This window comes from Notothenia rossii (genome assembly GCF_949606895.1).
Source record: "Notothenia rossii genome assembly, chromosome: 11".
Classification (NCBI taxonomy): Eukaryota; Metazoa; Chordata; class Actinopteri; order Perciformes; family Nototheniidae; genus Notothenia; species Notothenia rossii.
In genome coordinates, this window is record NC_136910.1 from 39740358 (window position 1) to 39761507 (window position 21150).

Sequence of the window (21150 nt, forward strand, 5' to 3'; positions counted from 1 at the left end):
CTTCAGTGTTAACAAATGTTTTAGCACAGGAGGATTCTAGAGTCAGAGCACTTTTGTAAAATCTTCATGTCCAAATTAAGCATGAATCATTTTTAATGTGATGAGTCATTTTCAGAGGTACTTTTACATCAGAAAATGTGGCAATACCACATCTTCTGAAACAACTGCATTCAAACTATTTCGGAAGTTAAAGTACCGGAAGTATTAGCATTAAAATAGACTTAAAGTATATTAAAAGTACTTATTACTTAAGGGCCTATAACATAAGCTGTTATGACAGTATTGATAGTGTTTGATCACCTACATGTTGCATTAGTGAAGGTAGGTTGTATTTTAATCAAATAATATACTTCTTGGAAACCTAAAAATATATAAAACATTAATAGTACATTATATTTCTTGTTAATAATCTCAATCTGGGTAACCATTATCCGTTAATAATATCATATAAATGATGTTTATACATTTTTTTACCTTTATTTCTTCCGATTTATTGATTTTATTTAATTTCATCAGTTTCAGCTGATCTTATTTATGCTGTTCTAAACAAAGAGTATGATTACTGTTATAATGTATATATTCTGTTGTATGTTGTTTGCCCTGCCACAATATTATTTCTTAAAATGCAAACAAAAACAGCTGAATATAATCCAGCAAAAAGTACAATATTGGCTTTCAAAATGTAGTAGAAGTATAAAGTAGAATAGAATAGAAGTACTTAACAAGAAATCAGTTAACTTAGTAAGTAGTAAACATAGGTGCTGTACTTGAGTAAATGTACTGAGCTACTCTCCTCCTCTGGGTATTTCCCTGCTGTGATGTGTTTCTCACCGGGTGCGGGTGTATGGGTAGGCGTTCCAGGACTCCTCCTCCACTCGGAGCGCCGCCTGAGGCAGGATGGCACAGAACCAGGACGGGATGTGCTTCCCGATGTGGTACACTTTGTGAGTGTACTGCCCCGAGCCCCCGGGCCCGTCCTCGTAGGGCTTGTTCTCCAGGATCTCCACGCCGCTGCCCTCCCCACAGCTCTCCTCTCGGCTCTTCTTCTGCAAGGGGACACAAAACAGGAAGTGGTGAGGAGGGGAGGAGGGGGGGGGGGGGGGGGGGGGGTGTGGGAGCTGCTGAGATTCATCAACCATATAAAAGTATTAAACAGTATTGCATTTTATTACTTTATTTCATGTGCAGATGTTGGGTTTCAGAAGTCATATCATAGGTTCAACCTTAGCTAACTCTGGAGTTATATATAATACCCTTAACTGTGGTTCCTCCATTTTCCCAGGATAAGAATCTAATATTATAATTTTTTCGGATCACAAACAGGATCAGCTTCTTGTCAACACAACATTTTATCGAGATAATAATGAATTCAAGATCCCAAGAGAAAAAAGTTGAATAATAATAATTGAATAATTAAAATAAATCTTATTTGCTATTATCTTTTTTTGTGTTTTTCAATAGTGGAAGTGGAAGAAATCAAATAGAAATACACTGCATTGTTAACATTATTTAACTTATTTACCTTTTAATTAATGCTGTAAACAAGAAGGACCTCAAATCAGCCACTGTGTTTATGGAGTGGGACTTCTAAAGTTGTACTTTTTGTTTATGCGCAAAGATGAACTCTTTTGTTCCTTTTTTATATAATTCTGTACTGGAAAATATGAACTAGAAATAAAAATCAATGTCAGCTCAGTGACAGCAGCTGGGCTCAGCGAGGCATTGACTTCAAAATGTATCTTTCAGTGAGAGACTCTGAAACAGCAACGGTGCGCCAATGTTAGCCTAGCATCCAGACTTGCTCTCTCCACACATGCTGCCAACCTCCCTTTATTCCTAGATGAAGCCCGTGAGACCCTCACACAGCGCTCCTGTCTCTCACTGAGGGTTTCTGTCCGACTGTGAACCCCCCCCCCAAAGGGATGATGCTGCAGGAACTGAGTGAGGAGCCGGAGAGAAAAAAGCTGCCACATGGAAAACAAGAGACTGCTTTACATTCAAATTCATCCACACCCTTTTCCTTTCCTCCTCAGCTCAAGTTGCCCCTCCACTCTGCACCCGTACAAAATGCAAACAGGTATTCAACAAAATGTAACTTAAAAAGAATAGAAACAATAAAAGAGGCAATACAATCGAACAAACTTTAGAGAAAAGGAAAATATGTTTTACAATACAGAGAGAGAGAGAGAGAGAGAGAGAGAGAGAGAGAGAGAGAGAGAGCGTTTAAATGTATAGTGTAATTAAAAAATAAATTACCTATTAGAACAATAAGCTGCTTTTCTTATATTATAAAAATGCTGTAAATTCACTTTTGCCTATTTGTTTTGGAAAGAAAAAGGAAAAAGAAGAATAGTTTTTATTTGATCTCTTTTGGTCCCGCCCTCTTAATTCCTATCATCTCTCTTATTATTCTCTCCTCTCCTCCTGTGCTGAATGATCAAATGAATAAAGTGGAGGAGGGGACCTCAGAGGTCTGGTTTCTCTTTCTCTCTGTGTGTGTGACCCTCTCTCAGGCAGCAGATGGTGGGACACAGATCCGGAGCTCTGAGCACTTTTAAGCTGTTTCTTCACAGCAGGAGTCGTGGATTACTGAATCAGTTTACATCTTCTTAAGAAGCTCTCCGTTTAGACTGGGACCATCTTCACTGGAGAGATGATGTTAAAAGGCTGGTGACACATGTGAAACCCTCCAGGCTCTGACAGAGCAGCCCAAATATCTCATATATATTATATATCAATATAACGCTTAGAGAGGTTATCAACCTACCAAATACTTCTGCATATACACAGTTAAATAAAAGATTACTTTATTGAAGATTACAATTAAATATATTAAAAAGGATTAAAGAATATGTTAATTAAATGTAATATAAACAATACAATAGGCAATTTAATACAAGAAAGTATAGAACTTGTAGTACAAGTAAAAATTAAAAACTAAATTGTATATACAAGGAATATACTGTTTACAGTTATATACAGAACATATTTTAGATAAAAATATAGTAAAAATATAAGAAATTATTAGTTTCATTTAAAGGTGGGGTAGGTAAGTTTGAGAAACCGGCTCGAGATACACTTTTTGTTATATTCGATGGAATGCTCCTAACATCCCGATAGCAATGAATATCTTAAGTGCTTTGACAAAAAAAACATAAAAAAATGTCATCTGTGGAAGCCGTAGTACTGTAAAAAGCATGACCAATCATTTTAGCCGGCCCGGCTAAAATAACTGGAGCTTTCCATCTGTGCACAAACTTATCTCGTGCCCTCATTGGTCATGTGCGCGTTCGTGTGTGTTGGAGGAAGGGCTCTGTAAGGAAGTGGCAGATTTGTTCCGGTTGTGTATTTTCAAATTCTAGCGCACTCCAGCTGGTTTCTCCAAAATTACCTACCCCACCTTTAAATAAATTGGGCAAAATGTTATGCTTTTCATATACTATAAAACACTGAAATAATAAATATGTTACAATGGGAATACTACTTTAATTTAGTTTTTGGACAATTCATAGCCAATTCCCTGACATTTCTTTGAGAAATGAATACCTTAAAAAAGCAGGTTTAGCCCCAAGAATAAAGTATGTTGACACACTAGCTGCATTTTTTGTTATTTTATTAAATCTCACTTTCTCTTTTATTTGCTGCTGCAATCTCATGGGGTCAAACATAGAAATGAACTCAATAAGTTACCGATACATACTGTAGCTTCATCCCATCTTGTGTTCCCATTCTTGGACTTACACGAGCTAAGAACAATACAATGAAACTATTCTTTATACCCTCTGCAGTCTCTCTAGGAGGAAGAGGGAGTTATTTTCATAATGGCTCAATTTATTGTTTCTAAAATATGTTGACTTGACTGAGTATTTATACTTTTGCCCTGTGTTTAATGTCAGCTAACTGTGTGCATCCCACTAAGCCCGACTAATTGCCCCTGTGAGGACAAATACAATTATTGATTGATTGATTTTACCCATGCATATTTACAGATTCTGTGCGTGAACATTAGTTTTCCTTTGTAACTTTTATATACATTGTTTTGTATATCATTTTAAGTATGTGTGAATGAATGTGTTGCCCAGATTATGCCCACATTACTATTGTAAAAGAGATGTAAACTTAATTTGTACTTTATAAAACCGTTAAAGAATCTGTGTTTACTATATGTTCCACACAACCATGATAAAACCCACTTTTGATACAAAAAGTTGCTCAAATTTGTTAAAAATAAAAGGGACCTAATGCAATGTATTTAAAAATAAAGTATTTAAATCTTAATGTCACTGCTGAGTAAGGTGACAGTACAGTAGCTCCGTATTCTGGTGTCACACTGATGATTGAAAAGCTATTTTATTCCTTCCGTTGTAATACGCTTTGGTACGAGGGACGGCTCTACGTGAATACAAATCCTCCCGATCATTATTAAAAGCAGAGTGGGGTGCTGGGGGTCAACAATGATAGCTCAGATTGAACACGGAGCTCCCTCTCCTGAAGACTTTAGGGAGGTGGTATCAGTAATGAAGGTCAGAGGAGGCAAACAGCTGGAAAATTGCTGTAATCTAGCAGGTAATGTAATTTATGTGAGGAGCTAAGGGTCTTAAATTACCCTCCTCATGTCTGCTGCAGTACAGGAGAGCACATAGTATCTGTATTAATGACACACACCTCGCTGCAACACAACTGACTATACAGGGTTTCCCAGGGGTTTTAAGAAGGTCTTTAAGAACAACAGCAGATGCAACAGGTGTGTGTAGAGAATGAAGGTTATTATCTTGCACAACATCAGTCTAAGACAACCAAGACAGGATCTAAAGATGCAGTCAGCAGTTTGAACATGTCCACTTCTTGGCAATATAACCTTCAATTCCCTCTGCGTGGCTTCACTAAAAAGAAAACTGTCAACAATAGTGGAAACGCTTCTTAAACTAAAGTTGCTGCATCTGCTGCTGAGGTGTTTGTTTTCTGGTGTTTGGCTGTCATCAGAATCGGTCAAACACACACACGTAATTGATGAGGCATGACAGGAGCCAACAAGCACAAGAATGCACAGCAGCAGCTCTGCTAGCCAAACTCTTAACCTAGGGATCCCCAATTCATTGTTTTGATATCATCACAGTGGGGGCCTGTGCAATCACACTTCACAAAAGACTGATATATTACACTCTGGGAGGTTTTTTGTTAGTTGAAAGAGAGTATTTGTTGAAAACAGCATTTCAAAATGTACCTGCTGTATCATTGTTTTTTGGTGCCTTTGAATTACGTTTAATGTCCAAGTTTCTTTCAATAATTTAAATATGTGATGTATCCGAGTAGAATAGCAAAAACAGCAATAAGGCATAACTGAGTACACTTTCATATATTTGTATACTTCAGAAGTAATGTTGTTTTTGCGATATTCAACAACATTATTGCATATTTTCCTCATATCGTTCAGTCCTAACATTAGCAGAGCAGCTAATACTAATAGCAGCATGCAAACACACTCACAAATGAATCAAAGTGCCCCATGACATGAACGCCTGCAAACAACTTCACAGCAATCCATCCAATAGTTGGTGAATCAATTTCATATAAAACATAAATATCGACCCTGTGGTGGAGCTAGAGGAAAGCTCAGTCCACTTGATAGATATATAAAACATGTGCCCTGCTCGTCGGGCTTTATAAAAGGGCAGTATATGAGTAAAGTCCTTACTGTACTGAAATTCATGGAGATCAAAAACTAATAGAGAGTTTCCGATCACTGTTAAGAATAAGCTGCAGAAAGTTGGATCAATGTGCGAAGAGTAAAACATTGATGACTTAAGTTCCACACAAATTCTTTACAAGTCTCCAACAACTTTTCTTAAGTATGTTAAACAGGTCTCATATCTACAATTCTCATATTCTCCTGTCTCAGATTATAAGAGGAGCTGCAGCTGTTTGTATTAATGTGTGAGAAAGGACTACACAAGTAACACGTGGTGTCACACTTCACAGGTCTGTGTTTTGCAGAATAATCTTTACATAAACTATTCCTGCAAAGAACTATGTCATTTAAGTCGAAGTATTTGTAAAAGGGAATATTCAAGAAGAATTAAAAAATACAAATTAATTGTTTTTTGTATTTTAAAGAGTCTTTAAGTTAATGCACAGCTTTTCAGATAAAAAAGCAAACATGTCAAATGTGTCAGAAGCCAAATGTATAATACATAATAACAATACAATAAGCTATCACTAACAATTTGAATGGAGCTGTTCCTTAGAACTCCTTATAATATGTTTCCTCTCATTTCTGTAAATTAGTACCATGAAACTTTTTGGAGAATTACAGAACCAAAAAGTTCCTAAATCTTAAAATTCTTGAATAAAATAAAGAACATGACTGCCAAAAACCCACATGAGGAAAGATGAGTCAGAAAAGCGTGATGTTTATCCAGAAACTGTTCAAGATAAAGAAATATGAAAAAACTCAAGTGTGCTGGATAAAAATAGCTGACAGGAAAGGAAGAAGGAGAAGGAGAAGTGAAAGAACACAGATCCCATGCACAATGTGAGAAGTGCAACCAGCTCTCAGCAGAATGAGAAAGGGTCTCTGCTCAGGGTCTGGGTCTGTTGGCCTGAGCTGCCCTGAATCATTAATGAGACCCCGCAAGGTTAGCATAGAGCAGGAATACACAGCCCCCCCCCCCCTCAGGCCCACTAGTAGTCCCAGTACATGAGTTCTAGTTCATTTTTAGACAGCAAAATAACTGATCAGGGACGCGTTAGTCCAGCAGCTCCCGTGTTCTGTTTACTGTTTTTATCATAGGAGTTTTTCATGCTTTTAAGAGAGCATGGATAACTCTTCAGTTTCCAAACAAAAAGCAATGTATCAGGGCTTGGCATTAATGCTCGCCCGAGGCAAATGATTTGTGTTCGGACAGGAGGAATGCCTTGCTCAATTTGGTCGATCATGCAAGTGAAAAATAGGTGTGATCTTTATTTATTAATTAACATTGGATATGCTAACTTAATGTCATCCCTCCAAAGGACAAGAGCAACTCAGCGTGTAAAGCCGACATATTGTAACATCTCATTTCATGAATTAAGGGTTTATTTCGAGCAGACTAACGTTAGTGATTGCTTAAACAGTAGAAAGACTAACCAAGGCCGCTTTCATGAGTTGTATTGAGTTTTTAACATTATGTTTGATAAAGTGGGTTTTACGATGATCAACGAGGTGAATTTTCTGTTTCTGTCCATGGAGTCAAAATGATATATTAATTGAATGTTTTCATCTTTAATACCATAACTTAACAAATATATGCTGATTTGTATTTTGTTGTTTGTCCTACATTTTCCATTTTCTCTTTCAGGCCACTCAAGCATCTGAGCACCTCGCCTGACATTTTTTTAATCAAAGGTCACTCAAACTAAAATCCAAATGGATTTCTTTGGTTCTATTTTCATTGCCAGCGTAATCCATATTTTCTGCTCTAGTGAGTATTTGGAGCAGCAGTTTGTGAGATTGAGTCAAAATAAACTACAGTGTGTGTGTTCATGGTGCGTCAGAGTGTGGCTCACTGGTGTGTTTCTGATCTGTTGTTTGGTTTATTTTGGATCACACATGTCAAAGTTTGCAAACTACAGATGTATTTAAAATAATCGTATTTAACACAAGGGTGTTTACATTGGGTACATGAGTGATGCATACATCTTGTAAACAGTGTATCCAGTAATATGGAGCCAGACATAATGTCGTCAATGGTAACGCTGACTGCGCCATCACATCTCCTCTCTCGCTCTCTTTCTTTCTTTCCGCCCAGATCACAAACAATTGATGGCAGCGGCTGCCATGCTGCAGCTGATGTCACCAGTTACCACAGCAACCGGCACTTAGCTATGACGCTGAGAAGGAGCAGGAGGGGTCCACCAGTGTGTGTGTGTGTGTGTGTGTGTGTGTGTGTGTGTGTGTGTGTGTGTGTGTGTGTGTGTGTGTGTGTGTGTGTGTGTGTGTGTGTGTGTGTGTGTGTGTGTGTGTGTGTGCATCATCAAAGCTAATATTCAGGAGGTTTGTTTAAGATTTTTTTTCGGAAGGTTCGCTCTTCTTTGCTCCTTCTGATGTTTTTTCCAGTTTTCTTTTCATTAAAGAGTTGTATACAGGTATATTTTGTACGTATTATAAATCTGCATTACGGATTAAAAATATATACTATTGAAAAATATGATTACTTTTACACACAAATTATATAATGTCATTATCTCCTCAAACAAGTCGTTCAGATTGTCCGTCAGCAGGATTACAGGAAAACTACTTGCCCTAGTTTAATGAAATTAGGTGGAAGGGCGTGCATGGGCCAGTGAAGAAGCCATTAAATGTAATCAGAGCGGATCTGAATCATGGCCGAAGAAACAAATCACCTTGTGAGGTACAGCAGGGCCTTGCTGCATGTCTGCGCTCTCAGATTGCCCTCAATATACCGATTCCAAACAACATCCAAACGAAGTGTAAATAAACAAAATCATTTATGATTTGAAGGTATTTTACCCCCTTCATGTCTTTTCACATTTTAGTCCACAAATGAAAATGGCACTTCTCTCTCCCATAAAACATATTATGAGTATTTGGATTTATTCAGCCTGTCTTTTCTCTTTTATGGTGTTATGCAGGTCTTTTTTGTTTATCTTCTTATAAATGTTGTTGTTGGTTCCATGGGCATTATGGGTTATATTACTTACTGCGTAGTCCTAGTTTTTTCTTTTAAAATTAAGCCAAACATCAAATTAATAATTTCCACTAACAACAAACTGGATTATCATAACGTTTCAATCTTCAATTTATATAATAATATGCACATAATAACAAACTTAATTCTATTATATATACTCTTTCAATTATCAGCAGTTTTATGAAAAATACTCTAAACCTAAAGGCTTTCCCTTGATGATTGCCTAATAAACATATTTGACTAATGGTTACCAGCATTTATTTGCAAAATAATCTTTTAGTGCATTTTCTATATGACTATATATGTGTATATATGCACAACACTATTAAATGAATCAGGCATATGGAGCACCATCTGTGACCCTGTGACCACGCTGCTCACCGCTCTAGTTCAGGTACAGCACCACACTTCAAACTCCTGAACTCCAGAGAAAATACTCCAGGTCTCCAGCCTTCTTGTACTTCACTAACAACACCTCATTAAAGCCTTTAATTTAAGCTAATAGAAAGACATTTTGTTCCCATTGTAGTGTGTGATTTACATGGAAAACTGCTCACCTGGATCATGTAGAGCTGCGCGATGCGGTACTCCTCCACGCTCATCGGCATGGGGATGCGATACTCCTTAATCAGCATGGTTGAGCTTGAATTTGACCAACTCCTGGTGTGTGTGAGGGTGTGTGTGTCCAGAGAAGTGAAGGCTAGACGCTCCTCTCTTTCGGCTTCGCTACCCGAGCAGCATGTTCAAACAGCGAGGACGGGAGTCATCGTTATTGACACCTGAGAGACAAGAAGCAAAAACAGACTTTCAGTGGGATAAGACGAGGTTTAACAATATGTAGGTTTGAGCTCCCAGCATGACTTACAAACCAGAGTTAGCATGCTTGTCTCAAGGATTAAACCCCCGAACACAAGCCAACCCGCTCCTCTGTGAGTCCTCCAGCCTTCCTCCAGATCTATTACAAGGTAATCCACTGACCTAGCAACATCTCTGAAATCCCCCCGCAACCTAAATCCCAACTCCGTGTAAACACAGTGAAGACTCAGCCAAGATGTGGTCAATGCAGCATTTTAATCTAGGTATTCATACTTTCATTTCCGGTTTCTTACTACTTCCACTACATACTAGAGTTGTAAATGGTGTCATTGCTGCTTGTTGTTTTTGACCATTTGGAGGCAGCAGAAACAAGATGTGAACGCAACAATCATGAACTTTCAAATGTACATGGCGACATTGTTGTGCACATTAAGCAGTTACAGAGCAACATGATGACGCATTTGGAGGTTTGTTTCCAATATTCACTCTTAATATAGCTCCGTTTTTTTTAATCTTTAACTCCTTAGAGAAATATTTTTACCACAAAAATGCTCAACTACATTCACCAGATAGTCTGTAACTTTGTCTTTCTGCTGTTCTGTTAAGCTGGTAGTGATCTTTTTTAAGGTGTTTTCTCTAAAATGATGCAATAAGAGCAGTGAGAGTGAGCCAGAAGTTGTAGGACGAAAGATAAACAATGATCTGAAACTCACTTTAAAGCTCCGTAAAGCTGCAGATACAGCTGATAATCCTCTGTAGGTTTGTAGGTTCCTCACTATGAGAGACAACTTTCACAGAAATATTAAAGCCACTTCAAATTTTTCTTCTAAACAAGGTGAGAAAAATAAATACTGTTGCTATTAACATAATGCAACAGCAAGCAGACAGGGATGAATTCAGTCACATGACGATGGCTACCTAATCTCAGACAGATTAAGGACGGTAACTCTGATGCTGTTAACATTAGAGAGGAGGTGGAGCTGAGTGTGTGTGTGTGTGTGTGTGTGTGTGTGTGTGTGTGTGTGTGTGTGTGTGTGTGTGTGTGTGTGTGTGTGTGTGTGTGTGTGTGTGTGTGTGTGTGTGTGTGTGTGGGGGGGGGCGGTGTCCCACCGTCTGTCCATCTGTGCATCATCAGGTTATGCATGTTTGGTCAGGCTGCTCAGATGAACTGCAGAGGTCAGGTAGTACAGTATGACAGTGAAAGTAGCCTCTTTAATGATTTGGGAAAAGGTTAGGAGCCATTCTATATTGTTTAATTGCATGAATATTAGTGTTTCAACATGTTAAATATCTCAAAAGTATATTCACCTTTGTTTTAATGGTTTGTTTGCATTATTACAGAAATAACTACCTCTAATTTTTGGGAATCTTGGTGTGAGGGTGTAACATTGGCCAAGCTTAAACCTAATACATTTTCAAGAGGATACAAATGACATGGTGAAAACACCACTCACTTATGTTTCACTTTGGTTAACAATTTTAAAAGAAAACATTAGATATATCTGAAAAAAATGTTTTCCAGCTGTAAGGGAACATTTGTGGAGAAAAAAGCTAACATTGTGTTGTTAAAATGCTCTGACTAATAAAATCAAAGAGATTGTCTTTGTTCATAAACAAGAACAACGTCCTATTTCGGGTAATGGGAATATTCAAGGAGCCCCTGAATGCATCATTGGTTACCGAAGGTCTGCATGTTACGCGCTATAGTTCAAAATAGTGTAATTGAAAAGTAAATTTAGCCTTGGGTTCAAACCAGTGTCAAGAAACAAGAAGTATAATCTTTGAGTCCTCCAAAACATAGTCAGGCTCTGTAATTCCCACAATGCAAAGTATATTACAAACAATATCTACAGGTAATAAAACTGCAGCGATCTGCCTAAACAACGACTGAAGATTCAAATCCCAGCAGCTCTCCAGAGGCCGCCACGTACGACCTTATTTACTGTGATACAATTACAGCAGGGAAATTAAGTGGCATTTCTCACTGAATCCCGTGAAGGAGTCCTTGAGCAACAGAAGAAGTGCTATATATAGAGACACAGTAATCCCCATGAAGCAGAATGTGAGACAGATGAAAACTGACACATCGACAGATAGACCGAGCATCTTGGCTTTTTTTTTTCTTTTTCTTTTGTCTCCATCAGCAAAACGAGCTGTGAGTCAGCACATCAGATACAGCAGCCGGCAATCTCTGAAACATGAACATAAACTGAAAACTAAGCTCAAGAGGACGACGATGTTATGATGTCATGTCAGGAGGATGTAGAGCTCATTAATAGAAACAAAATATCTAAAAAATGTCTCTGCTTTAAATATATATACTATACTGACAATAGGAATGCCACGACATCAGATTTAAAAACACGATTTTCTTTGTAGAATTAATTCACAATAACAGTATTATAGGGATATCTATAGATTATAATAACAACTATAAATTCAAAGTAATAAGATAATAATAAAAGTAATAATGTAATCAGTAATATCTTTGACTTTCTGTATGTGCATCGTTTCTCTTTTTTGGAATTATAACATTATTATTGGGATATCTATAGATAATAATTGAAATATATAACAAAAAAATACAAATAATAATACGAAAAATAAGAAGAAGAACAATTATAATACATACATATAATAAAAATCAATAAAAAACTCTTTAACTTTCTTTATTTTGCCATTTCTTTTTAAGTGTAGGGCGCTTCAGTGAGGGTCTCTCTTTCAATTAAATTCACGATGACACAATAGACAAAACATTATCAACCATCAGCTCTATTAACCTTTACTTTATTGCAGGGTTCACATTAATGCTACTCAAGTTATTTCTATAAAGCGTGTATAAGACTTCTGTCTGCTCTGTCTAATGCAAAATGAATAAATAACCTGAGACAGAAACATAACAAATATTGATTATAGTAGCACAGTATGAGTGCTATCCAGTGTGTCTGTAAGATTTGTTTGTGTTTAGTTCAGTACATCATAAGCCACAGTACACTTACTGCAGCCCTCACTGTAAAAAGATAAGCACTTAACCCTGAAAGAAAACATTAAAATGTCTTCCGATCTGACTTGGCAGCCAATCTTCAATTCATTTTATTTCAATAACGGGAAGTCATTTATCAACATGTCATGTAATGCTTTTCATCTCATTCAATAACTGTTTCTGAATTTGGCTCCACTCCCTCTCATTACTTTGGGAATGACCACCGCTGCTTCAGACATAAACAAAGTTCCCTCGGGCTTATGGGCAATTTCCAACAAAACAACCCAACCACAGCATGTAGCAAATGAGCTCTCCTCCTTCCCTGTGTCCCTCAATCCACTCTAATCCATTTAACTGATGAAGTTTTCCCTTTTTTTAAGGCATTAGGGAATCAAACCTGAAGCCAATCATAAAGGAAGGTTGTCCTTTATAGAACACTGCGAGCACTGCAGGGTGGCTCAAATTGCAGCGATTTTGTGAAAACATTTTCAATAAAAATCAAACTGAAGATTGTCTTCATGCAGCCGCTGGGACATTTCAAACAATCCTGCAGTCTCCCAGTTTAATCTGAAGGCCTCCTAATTGAGCTCACAGTCGAAAATCACAGTCAGTGACACTCCGCAGAGCAAGTAAACGTCTCATCTGCAGCACTGAGAGGGAGCCAGGCTGCCAGCTGCCCTCCATCACAGCCTGTGTGACGGCAGGCTGAGGAAACCTTCAGATAAATTGCACAGAATTTGCCACCGAGGTAACCGACTTGGAAGGAAACAGCTCTGGTCCATTAAACACAACACCGCCTGCCAGGAGCCTGGTCCTGGAGGCTGACACCCTGGATCCCTGAAAAATGCACCCCGACCTACTGTCCACCCATTCCCATTAAACTGAAAACCTGTGTCTGACCGCACACACACACTGTGGATGTTTCTACGTAAAAAAGCAATAGGCTGACATACTATTTCTGCAGTTGGATATGTACACACCTCTCAGCCCTTTGCCAGCCGCTCTGCAGCTAACCTCACCCTAAAATCATTTGTATTCTGCAGAAATGCAAAAGATGTAACTCTTTTTCGATCGGAAACTATTTTAGATTAGAAATGTCAATGTTATTCATCGAAAAATATTTGTTATTGACCCCTTGGCAATGTGTGATTGAGAATTACTGATGTACTGGCCAAACAACAGTGGAGGTGGCAGGTCAACACTCTCCTTTAAAAGCAGCAATAAGAGAAGTTTTGGCCACTTGGGGGCAGTGAAACTTATTCGAATTTGAAATAGTAGCCTAGACATTCATCAGACTTTTCATCGCTGTTCCTGGAAACAACAACCAAGAGAGTGAAACAAAACCACACCGTTGTGGGTCTTGAAGAGGATGTTTCATAAATGACTCAGTTCCGGTACATATACATTTGTGTTTCTGGCACGTTTACTAACCCACATCAGACCCAGTCAGATTATATGTGAGCTGCCTTTATCTGATTGGCTCTTATTTCTATGTCACATTCTCAGACAGTCTCATTCGAATATGAGTATCTCCATCCATGTGTTGATAACTACATTTGCACAGGTGTAACATATTTTTCTGGTGAGCAAATCAGAGCACACTGGGCTTCAGCACGTGCCCTTTGAAACAAAACAATGAGCTAAAAGATGCTATAACATAGACACAGAGTAAAGAGATAACACAGATTATAATTAAAAAACTAACTGGTTTGATACTAAATAAATAACTTCTGAGAGGTGAATTTGTGTGGGGTCATTCTTCCAAAAGTATTTTAACAAAAGATCTAATTCTGTTTTCTACTCGGGCATGAGCATCACCCAATGTGTGAAGACCCGTCTATGGGGGATGTTTTGTGAGCCTTTATTTTATAAGTCATGTTTAATGAAAATCAGAGCTACTTAAAATTCCTCAGAACATATTTACAGAATGCACACCCAATGAATTATCATAATCGCACGGAGAAATGGGACAAAGACGATAACGATTACTGTATACATATAAAATGTGTAATCTAACATGCATTACATTTAAGAGCAAGAAGCCAACGCACCATGTCTTTGTTACACATCATCACAGTTTGATGCATCTGAGTCGATTCTTCTCCAGCGATTTGAAGCGCTACAGGAGTCCTGCTGCACTAACAAGATCCCCTGATGGAATTTGTATCTGCTTTTGATAACAGCATGGATTCAAAACGCACCACAGCATTCTTCACATCTGAAGAAACATGCTGTCTTGCAGAATAAATCAGATGACGCCTGCCACGCACACGAGTAGGCCGAGGAAGACAAACACACCGAGTGTGATCTCTGGAGGAGTCGAGTACTGTGCGGTACGCTCTCGCTGCGTACTTCAAATCTCATTCAAATTAGCTGCAAAGCAAAAGTGATCATCAGCAGCTGTGGCCAAACTACACTTTAAAATATTACAGTCAAATGTTGTAATTTAGTGTCTTTTCTGTGGTGCTGATGCTGATTGATTATGTTTCCTCCCATCAGCGTACACTAACTCCCTGCACATCACTACACTACCATCAAACATGTGTTGCAGCAAGACATGAAGCCTCGCTGCAACAACACTCCTCTGCTCCTTACAAACACATTTCAAACATTACTCATCTCATTCAAATGTCTTTCTCGCAGTAAAATGAACAAAGCCACCTGTAGACCCCTCCTCGAACTGCAGCCACCTGCAGCTCCTCAGCCTCCTCCTCTTTACAAATACATCAGTCTGGACTGGAGTCCAACAGGCAGGCATCCATGTTGCCATCATGTACCTGTCTTTATAGCAACAGCTGCAAAGACAGGTATTTAAATATAATAAATCAGTTTACCTCGCAGGAGCAAACACTGATCCTCTGAGCAGAGTCTTTAGGGGCAGATCTGCATGGTCCCACAGAGACCAGCAGCCCGGGCATCTTCCCCCCTTCCCCGATCCCCTCTCTTTCTGCCGAACACTGTCAACCAATCCACCGCAGCCTCGCCCCCCCAGCCCCGGTATTCAGGAAGGAGCTTCTTAAATCCTCACTGGGAAATAAGAGAAGGTATCGATTCTTCTTCTTCTCCCTCTCCTTCTTCCCCCATCTACCTCTGTTCTGTTTTCCCTCCCTCGCCGTCTCCACCTCCTAGGAACTGAGGAAGCCCTGTTACCATGGAGACGCATGAGGCTGAAGCCCGATTGGTTGACAGTGTTGTGATGCAGGAAGTCGGCGTTGCAGCCCACCAGATTGATTGCCTTTTTTTTTGTGTGACCATCCCTCTCTAACGACGAGTCCAGAATCAATTCTCCACTTGTTTTTGGACAGATGTACAGGCATCTGAGTGTCACTAACTCCCTGGGTGTATTTCATTCTCTTAATGGGTACACTTCACAAACACACAGCAACATCTTCTTCTTCCACAAATACAAATGTTTTGGATAGAATTTAACTTATATCCAGACTCCGCTACTGACGTTCTTTCCCCTTTTAGGCGTGTTTTAAATATTTGTATATGGTATATGGTACATTTCTATCAGTTAAGCAATATGTAACTTTGTTTGAACAGCTGCTATATTAATAAAATTCAAACTACAAGCTCAAAAACTACGTTATTTTATATGAAGAGTTGTTTGGTTTATTCCTAGTAAGTTTTATTTATTTACCTTTTACTTAATTAATCAGTATATTTCCTCTGTTGATAAGGTACATTATTTTATTATTATTTATTTACCCATATTTAATAAAAAGCAATATTCACTCTAATTATTTCTTCTTACATCTAGACTTTAGCTAATTAAAGTCTGCAACACATGTGCATAATGAAAGTAAAGACAAGTCAGATTTAACGTTCTCAAATGTCAAGCTGGAACAAGAGGAAATTCATCGTTTGTGCTTTAAAAATGACTAATAAGTGTCAGTACTTTGATTCATCGTCTGATTCGTTTCTCGAGTGATCTCTTAATTGTTTTATCTACTAAAGTCAATAAAAAAAAATTAAAATGTTGTTTGCTAATGTCTTTTTTGTAAGATATGCATTATTGCTCTCGGAAAAATGATATAAATAATGAAGATTATCAACTATTTATTGCAGTGCTTGTCTCATATGTCTACAGGAAGCTACTCTTTGATATTGCATATAAATGATAAATACTTTATTATTCTCACTGAGATGCACAAACCATAAAGCACCTTTTGACACATCCACACAAGTCCTCAACGCCTTCATTGAATCCTATAGCTCTGGCATGTAGTCACATGTAGGCTTGGAGATGAAAGAGGTTTGGTAAAGCTCATGTGCATGAATCATTTGGATGTGATGCCAGAGGCAGATCACCTGCTCTGATGATTATGCATCTATTTGCACGGTGTCGTGACCATCTCGCCTCTCCTGCTGGGTATTTTTCTCACCAGCATCACACACAGAATTTGAATGAGCCAGCTGAGTGATGCGAACAGGTCTCTGATTTTGACTGGCAAATCAGTGAATGAGCAAAACTGTGCTCCTTTATTTCAGCCTGGAGCTGCGACGTCACTCCAGAGGCTGTAATCTGCATGTGGACACTGCAGCAGCTTATCTGCATTTAAATGTCAAGCTTTACTGCTCACATTGATGTAAAACCTACCATACTGTAGATTTATTTTTACTTTGCACATGGGTTTAACTTTTGCATTTGAAAACAGATCATTTACGTCCTGGATTATGATTGGTGAAATAATCCATGAACAAACAGCTCTGCCTACATTAAATACATTCTACTGGGCCAAACACAACGTTTAAAAATTTCCAATTTGCTGTTCATTTGGAAAATACAACCTTGCTTCTGACACAGCGCTGATAAATCAGTGGAGAGTCAGAAAACCCCTGACCAGGCACCATTTTTGGCAATAACCACTAAGAACATGGTTTGGCTGTAATACGAGTATGTCTTTCATTTGGAACAAACCTTTCATACAAAAATGTGATCTTTAGTTAAAAGAAAATGGTGAAATGTTTCGGAATATGCTTTGCAATTTGAGGATTGATGCTACCCTTGTTTGTGATTGAGAAATATAAAGCTACAGCAAGCATCAGGCTAACTTAGATAGCATAAAGACTGGAAACAGATTGAAACAGTTAGCCTAGCTCCATCTGAACAACCAGCATCCCTAAAGCTCATTTATGTTTCCCGTGTATAAAAATAGAAAGTGAAAAAAGACAATTCCCAGTATTACAGTGGGTTAAATGTCTAAATGTAATGTTAATGTATCAGGGGCACACACTGGAGGGAGATCTTTCCTCAAATGACACCTGCTGCGAGTGGGATAAACTCTGTGACTCACAAGCCTACGCTTTATAAACGTCTCTTTAATTACATCCAGCCGACGTGTCTCTGTGGGTTTCAGGATAAAAATATCCCAACCTGCAGCCAGACGGATTCTGTAGGGGATTGTGTCGCTGATGCTGCTCCACATCTCATTAAAAAAATCTGCCATATGGCATTATTGTGCAACAGACTGTAACGCAATAGTACTAATGTCATTTTCTATATAAATACACTACTGTATTTATTGTATAATTCATACTTCAACATATTTATTTTTGTTATATCTTGTTTTCTCCAAGTTAGATATATGAATAATTGATTTAATACAATTTATTATATATGAAAAAAAAAATCATATATAACATATACATTTTTTCTATTTCTATTTCATTGAATTTATTTGTTTAATTTTATACTGAAGAAACAGTTCAACCCAAATCCAATTTCCCCCTAGTGATAAATACATGAGTTCTTATTCTGATTCTGATCTGAAGAAGAGAGTTTGAGCGGCCTTTTAGCTCCTGAGGATGGATCTGAAGAAATGTACTACAACAGATCACAAAAGGTGAACCTGCAGCGAGATTACATTTACTGTCATACCAACGAACAGGAAGTGAGGCTGAGAATGAGAATGAGCTTTGTGCAGCAGCCTCTGGTTTTATCATCGAGCTGTAGGGATGTACATCCTCAGAATAAAATGACTTGTTGACGGGTACTCCGCCCTACACACACACACACACTTTATCCGAGCATCAGCAGGACACACGCTAACAGAATCAACCCCTCAACGCCACACAGTCCCGCTGCACAATGTGAACATCTGCTACTATAACGGCTGTTAATTTGTGACCGTGTCAAACACATCTCTGCTCACCAGACACTCCTGTTACTCATCGGCACGAATCAAACGCCGGCCTGGGATGTTACCGTGCGTCGGCTCCTGCTGTCCCTGGCAGCATTTCATCAGGACGTCACGCTGGCTGCTGCAGCATGTGCACAAATCCCTGATGGATATTTTAATTTATTTAGTCAACAGCGTTCAGAATTTTAATATCATAATGTCACCGAGTTGCAAGGCTAAATGGCTGGAAAATAATCCCAGCTGTAGTGTTGGGAAGTATATTTACTCAAGTACTGTACTTAACTACTGTTCAATTTGTAGGCAATTACAGTGTTAAAAACAGTCATTAATAATAATTACGTATCATTTATGATCTAAATGTTGCCACCATACTATTAGTTATTCCAGACCAAAATCCATTCATTTTTAAAATACATTTCTGTTGTTATGGTCCCAGATGCAAATATTGATAAATTAGTTTAGTCATTTGTTAAACTCCACTATGTTGATACCTGATAGCTGTATTCACTAGTTACTATTTTACTAGATATATTAAAAAGAAAAATGGTAAGAGACTTTTACTTTGATACTTTAACTATATTTGCTGATTTGCTTCAGTCAGACTTTTACTGGCAATTCTGTATTTTTTTAATTGTAGAACTGTTGCTTTTATTTAGATAAAAGGAACTGAATACTTCCTCAACTGCTGCTTAGCTGACAGAGAAGGTTTGTTTCATCAAACTCACAGATATGAGATGTTATCACCGACCTGCAGTCCATCTCCAGCGATGGTTTCCTCTCCTTCTTCCTGTGAATGAGAAACAGCAGAGATACTAATGTCAGTTTAACGAGGCACACTCTACTATCTGACACACAGCTCTAAAAAACAGTGTTTCCTCAAAGACCTCACACTTCATATTTCATAAACACCAGAAGTCATGTTTCGAAATAACTTCCTTCCTCAATCAAGGTTGAGGAACAGAAGAAATGCAACAGAATAAAATCAAAGCAAGTACAATTGATAAAAACGACATTACTTTAAGATCAGATGGAAGTCCGTATGCTAAACAACAACAGCTCATGTGAACATCTGACACTCTGAAAACATCACAACATGAAAAGAGGCGTAGGCAGCAAATGAGAGTGAGCCTGACGTGATGGCTGGGTGATGAAAGAGGACGAGCTATTTTTAGCTCAGGGTGGAGGTGGAGGGGGGGGGGGGGCAGAGAGCAGCGTGATGGTGGTGGGGCTGCAGGCAGGGGTTAGTTGTGATGCTTCTCAAATTGCTCTGCTTTCCTGCGTTCTGGTAAATGGCGGCGATGCATGACGGTCTGTGGGAGGGAGGGGGAGAGGGGGGAGGGAGGCTAATCACCCCGCACACTGTTCATCTGGGGCTTCAGTCTATAATGTTGTTCGCTCATTTAAAAATAAACATTTTATGAATGAGGAAACAGAAAGTCACAGATGTATTTTCGCTGGCTGCCCTTGATGAAAAAACAAACACATAACTGTTCTCTTTAAGTTTAGATTTAAAGTCACCAGCAGGAACAGCTTTTAAAATAATGAAAGGAAAGCAGCAAAACAAGCTATAAATGCAACATTATACACTATAATCTCTCTTTTATTATCACCTTTATTCAGTTAGGCCTCGTTGAGTTGAGGAAAAAATACAGCCAGCCATGAACAGTTCATACTCATTTTATCTTAATTGCAATACCTAAAATGCCAGAGACACAATATTCCTTAAAAAACCAAAAATGTGTCCAAATAATATTCTATATTGGGCATTGTGTACCGATGAATCACAATTTATATATTTTTTAACAAAAATGGCAAATATGATGCAAAATGATCAATGCCTCTTACACATAGACTGTATATAAATCATAAAGCAATTGCAATATCCGTTTAAATAATTGAAAGTAGTTATTTTTGAAAATCGGACAAAACGGTACACATAAATGTCACCATTTGATGCACTGTCACGGAACATAGCTTTAGGATAAACTGCATCTGTTTTCCTTCGACAAGTCAAAGAACCACAATAATAAATGGCACAAAGTAAAGAAATACTGCAAGAGAAAAGATACACATACTAGCTGCACATCACAGATGTATGTATGTCAGATAAAAGTCAAGTGATGAAGGCTATGAGATAGAAATCAAGGTCAGTGAGTACAGAGCTGAGCAGCAAAAAAGCATTCCTTCAACATCAAAAACATCCATGAGAAACTCCAACAGGAGGAAGCAGCAGGCGGTTGAGATCAGAGAAGCCTCTTTCAACAACTCACAATTAACTCTATCAACACATGGTCATTTACAGTCTCATCTGAGCACTCATGCACACAAACACACACCCACACACACGATAAGAGGATCTGCAGGTGGAGGTGGACAGCACAGAGGCAGGTTGATGTTAATATACAGTAGAAAAGGAAACATTAGGACAGAAGAGGAATACAGGTCATTTAGCTGAGGAGATTTAGAAGGAGATATAAGGAGGGGAAGATCCACTCTCCGGGGCCAATACCATTAC

The 21150-nt window shown here is 38.3% G+C and overlaps 1 protein-coding gene across 7 annotated transcripts in view; it reads right to left on the reverse strand.

Moving 5' to 3' along the window:
- LOC307024912 (membrane-associated phosphatidylinositol transfer protein 2-like) overlaps positions 1–21150 on the reverse strand; it is a 51051-nt gene that overhangs the window by 24004 nt on the left and 5897 nt on the right. For 3 of the 7 annotated variants that reach the window (XM_079659409.1, XM_079659404.1, XM_079659410.1), the window contains exons 2-4: positions 19361–19422; positions 9248–9469; positions 832–1046 (exon numbers count right to left, since the gene is read on the reverse strand). In XM_079659409.1, the coding sequence (XP_079515535.1) occupies positions 832–1046; positions 9248–9325 (293 nt within the window). In that variant the 5' untranslated portion in view covers positions 9326–9469; positions 19361–19422. Of the gene's footprint in view, positions 1–831; positions 1047–9247; positions 9470–15323; positions 15460–18647; positions 18778–19360; positions 19423–21150 lie in introns of those variants that run through there. The other 4 variants (XM_079659406.1, XM_079659405.1, XM_079659407.1 and 1 more) reach the window with 4 other exon arrangements.